General features: G+C 38.0%; 1 protein-coding gene across 1 annotated transcript; it reads right to left on the bottom strand.

Moving 5' to 3' along the window:
• Positions 1-1571: 1571 nt before the first annotated feature.
• LOC125504952 (venom dipeptidyl peptidase 4-like) lies at positions 1572-3601 on the bottom strand. Its single transcript, XM_048667774.1, has 6 exons — positions 3376-3601; positions 2880-3061; positions 2699-2822; positions 2439-2642; positions 2235-2365; positions 1572-1848 (listed from the first exon to the last, which is right to left on the bottom strand). Exons 1-6 carry the CDS (start codon positions 3564-3566, stop codon positions 1718-1720), a joined length of 963 nt encoding a protein of 320 aa, XP_048523731.1. The 5' UTR covers positions 3567-3601; the 3' UTR covers positions 1572-1717.
• Between the last annotated feature and the right edge of the window lie 1241 nt (positions 3602-4842).

Below are 4842 nucleotides of genomic sequence, written 5' to 3'. Positions count from 1 at the left end.
AAGAACTTTGTTAGGATCAACTTAAGTAGTTTTGCCAGTGATTATGAAGCATCAATTTTCCAAATTTGAATCAAATCATCAATCATTGATTTTTCAGAAGCTGCCCAGCTTCAGTTCAGAAATTGTGTGGTGAAAATCTGTTAATTTCAGAAGAAACTTAAGAATTTGCAAGCATCAGGCAATCATTGGACCAGATTTGAATAAAATGGAAGCTCCTGTTGATTTTTGAGAAACCGCCAAATTTCAGCTTAAAAACTTTGAGGTCTACAGATGTTCCTTTTTCGAGAAAAATCGTAAGTTAAAGAGTTTGATCAACTTTTGAATCAAATTGAAGCACTTGTAGATTGTTGAGAAACTGCCAAAGTTCAGCCTAAAAAGTTTGTGATCACGAAATGTTCCGTTTTCAAGAAAAAAAACGCAACTTTTGAGCTTTTCCAACTTAAATATTTTGGCAAGTGTTTGTTAAGCATCAGGATGGTCACATTTGAGTCAAATCGACGCACCTATTGATTTTCGAGAATTCCCCAAAGTTGAGCTTAAAAAGAATCTGGTCGAAAAATGTCCCTTTTTCTAAAAAAAACGGCAACCTGAAGAACTTTGTTAGGATCAACTTAAGTAGTTTTGCCAGTGATTATGAAGCATCAATTTTCTAAATTTGAATCAAATTAAGCAATCATTGATTTTTCGGAAGCTGCCCATTTTCAGTTCAAAAATTGTGTAGTGAAAATCTGTTAATTTCAGAAGAAACTTAAGAATTTGCAAGCATCAGGCAATCATTGGACCAGATTTGAATAAAATGGAAGCTGCTGTTGATTTTTGAGAAACCGTCAAATTTCAGCTTAAAAACTTTGAGGTCCACAGATGTTCCTTTTTCGAGAAAAATCGTAAGTTAAGGAGTTTGATCAACTTGAATATTTTCGCAAGTATTTGCAAAGCATCATGCTATAAACTGGCCAAATTGAAATCGAATCGAAGCACTCGTTGATGTTTGAGAAACCGCCAAATTTCACTCTAAAAACTCTCTAGTCAAAAAATGTTCCGTTTTCACGAAAACGTCGCAACTTTACGAGATTTGTCGGCATCAACTTAAGTATTTTTGGGGGTATTCGCAAAGCATCAACCTACAATTCGTCCAAATTTGAATAAAATCGAAGCACTTGTTGATTTTTTAAACCAACTTCTTCTAAACTTCAGCTTAAAAAGCTTCTGGTGAAAAAATTTTCAAGAAAAAAATCGCTAATTTATTTACGAGCTTCCTCAGGACCTCAACTAAAGTATTTTTGTGATTGTTTCCAAAGCATCAGGCGACTAAAAATCTAAGAATTATTTGAATTGTGAGAAACTGCAAAAATTAAGCTAAAAAAATTGGTTCTCAGGAATCCTGTTCCTTAAAAAAAATCACCAATCGCAGATCGTCACGAGCCTTTAACTGAATATTTTCGTGAGCATTTGCAAAGCATCAATCTATAAATTGGCAAAATTTGAACTAAATTCAAGCATTTATTGATTTTTGAGAAACCGCCAAAGTTAAGCTCAAAAATTTAAAAGCTCTGTGGTGGCCTTAAAAACCTTAACCACTTTAGATGAATGCTTAACTTATTTTGTATTGGGGTTGAATATGAGTCACGCGTTATTGCAGCTTCTGAGCGATTCTTAAAAGAAAGTGTTAGACAAATAAAAGTTATCAGCATTTTAAAGAGTTAATTGAATAATTGACTTACTCTGTCACTTCCAATTGATCTGCTACTTCCACTGAGCCAAGCTTGTAGTAGACCTTATGCAGAAGCTGATGGCCTTGTCCGCCCGACCCTCTTCCATCTATTTGCGCTATTATGAAGTCTTTGTTACCTTAAAAGAAATCACCTGGAATTTTTCACTCGATCTTTGCTCAAGATGGGAAGCCGGGATTCCATCCATCAGTTAAATTGTCGACTTCAGAACGTTCACTCTAAGTTAGATGCATCACAATGCAGGGCATTATTTTAGAGATTCGTGACTTTAACCATTAATTTAATAACCCATAAAGTCTGCTGTCTGAATGTATAACTTCCGCTCTAGAGAGTGCGCTTTCCGTAAAGTATGACATACTGGGCAATGTTCTGCTGCCACATGCTTTCAGCATTCCAGTAAAAAAATGCACAATTCCTGTCTAAATCGCCATATTTTTTTGCAGGATCCCAAGTGTTTGTTAGGATTGTTAGGATTCTCGAAAAATCAACGTAAAAAGCACAAACCTGTTAGAAACGTGTTCCAATCAACTCTCCACCGTTCCGTTACTAATTGGCTGCCAGGCCCGCCATACACCTGCACTACCAGGGGATATCTTGTTATCTCGTCCTCTCTTAGACCGGGGGGCAAATGTAATCTAATTGGAAATCACACAATAGCAGCAAAACAGAAAAATAGGAAACCATTCGAGTTTCCCACAAAAACCTTACCTGACATGGGCCTGATAGCCGCCAGAGATCTGCACGGGAAAGGTCTTGATTTGGGGCATGGCCATTCTGCTCACTCTTTCCCTCAGTTTTGTGTTATTTTGCAGCCACATGATCAGCTTCGGTTTGGGCATGCTGTTCTTGTAAAGTTGACTAGTCGGGACCCCAGGCCCCAAGCATTCTAATACGAAATATTGCGAATTTGAGCTGAAACATTCAAGAGAATGGCAAAAGGAAAAACACCGAAACTTCAAAACCCTTACCTAAACCACGCGTTGTGGTACAAGCAAGGTGGTTCTTTCTCAATCAACTTTTGCTTCTGTTTTTTTCGCTTGCGGGGAGCCGGCGTTGTTATCACAGTGTCTTCGTCGTCATCCTCCCAATTTCCTAGTGGGCAAAATTTCATTTTCTTCCCAAACGCTTCTCTCGACTGCGATTGCTTACCTTTCTTGAACTTATAAATGCTCTCGTCTAACGTCAGATAAGGAGGAGAGGTTGGAGGAGGCTCCTTAACGCAGGTTATGCAGACGGGCGGTGGCAAAGTCGCTCCAGTCCGAGGAGGGACGGACGACACTCTATAGAGATGTAACTCGCCTGGTTTCCCTTCGGGAACCCCCAGAAAGTAGCTGCAAAATTGTGAATTTTTAACGTTTAGAACAGTGATTTATGCGGTTCCAGTGACATTGTGTTCAGGCGCTTGAAAATTTCATGTATCCCGACTTTAGCGGCAATAAATCCCATTGGACATCATTTCGATTCGATCATTTATTCATTTACGGCCAAATTGAAATTTAGTGTTTCACCAACTGCCATTTCCAACAGGGATTTATATTTCAAGCCGTCGTAATTGCAGGTTTAACTAAAATATTTAACCCGCCAATATTCCAGCGGTGTTTTGTATTGACGAGCTTGGAAAAAGTGAGTGTTTTTTCGCACTTACATCACATCATTTGAATGGTCCCATGTGAGAATCCGCTGGACCTCAAACCGCCCATGGGTGAGTGGAATGGTGCGTTTTTTCGGAATGTTCACAGAAACGGCATGTCGGAACGTGCCAGCTGGTCCATCTCGAACTGGAGCAATTGTGATGTAATTGGAACTGTCGGTGCCGAAAACTGGACTATCGCCCATATCCACCCATCCCTGGCCTTCACTGGAAATCCTTTGCGTCTGGAACGTGTGTCTTATTTAATTCTGCTCAACCGAGCTCCAGAAGAAATTTCTAAATTCTGTTTGTGCGTAACAAGCGCGAACTGATTTTCATTTGCCAATGAGTAAACTTTGTCGGTTTTCATTTGTAAATGCGGGTTTTTACTAAATTTTTGTACCAATTGCTGCCCAATTAGCAATCATAACCAAAACATTCTTCTAACACAAAGACAGTGATCAAAAACCAGAGAAATAATAAGCAGCAACGAAAGACAAATAATGGGTTATTGATTATAAGCAGAACTTTATTAACACAGACTAAACTCGTCGTTTCCAAACTAATAGTGAAAAATGAGGCACAAAGAACTAGAAGAACTAAAAATAAGAGGGGGAACACAGCACATCAGGAAAATAAACAGGAATAATGAAAAAATCGGCAGCTACAGTTTGGAGGGTGTTTGCGCCACATTTAAATCAGCGATTTTGAAAGCGCAGAAACAATTTGTGGAACAATGACAATGAACTCGTCAAATAAAAAATCGAACTGGTCAATCGAAGAAATTTGAAGGAACACTAGACTGAAAACGAAAACAATGACACAATATGAACGGAACAGAAGTAATACATAGAATACAAAACTCAAAGAACGGAAATTCTGGCAAAACTTTGGTCATAAAATGGGAAAAAGCGACGGGAATTAAAAACTGTTTGAGCAAGTTTGGAAAGCTTTAAGTAAAGCAAAGTTTATCCTCCAAAAATTGACGAATGATAAAGCAAAAGACCACCAAATAACACATCAGAAATGTGTAAATGTAAACTGTGTAAATAAATTTGCCACTTAAAAACCGCAAATATAAAATAAAAATCCTTCTAGGACTCACTGTATAATGTAAATCTGAACTAATTAAAATGCGAGAAACTGTTTACCACAATTTAAATGATTTTCCTAGAACTTCTTGATTTCAAGCATTTTTTGAGAAAACTGCCAACAATTCCTGATCGATGGTTCACTTTCCAAAAATGCTATTTATTTCTCTCTAGAATGATGTACAAATGAGCGTTGTTGCTCATTTTGCCTCCGAGATATGAGCAAAAACGGGACGAAAAACATGAAATTTTGGCATAATCTTGCACCTAAGTGTCTGATATTCAAATTTTGCTTTCGGGGTCAAAACTACTCGAGTTTCCTCACTCACGTTGTTACGACTGAATCGACTTTTCAATTCTCTATCCAACGATGCCAAAACGAATTCTGTGG

This window comes from Dendroctonus ponderosae, unplaced genomic scaffold, assembly GCF_020466585.1.
Source record: "Dendroctonus ponderosae isolate FM_Combo_2020 unplaced genomic scaffold, Dpon_F_20191213v2 Dpon_F_20191213_6, whole genome shotgun sequence".
Taxonomy (NCBI): domain Eukaryota; kingdom Metazoa; phylum Arthropoda; class Insecta; order Coleoptera; family Curculionidae; genus Dendroctonus; species Dendroctonus ponderosae.
Note: the sequence above shows the minus strand (reverse complement) of the source record. Positions and strands in the feature narration are given on the sequence as shown.

Bases quoted from the DNA above. Each gene is read 5' to 3' on its own strand.
- LOC125504952 (XM_048667774.1), bottom strand. From the start codon at position 3,566: ATGGGCGATAGTCCAGTTTTCGGCACCGACAGTTCCAATTACATCACA. The intron at 2,823-2,879 runs GTAAGCAATCGC...TTTGCCCACTAG, and splicing joins CATTTATAAGTTCAAGAAAG to GAAATTGGGAGGATGACGAC. The intron at 1,849-2,234 runs GTTTGTGCTTTT...ATTTCTTTTAAG, and splicing joins TTGGAACACGTTTCTAACAG to GTAACAAAGACTTCATAATA.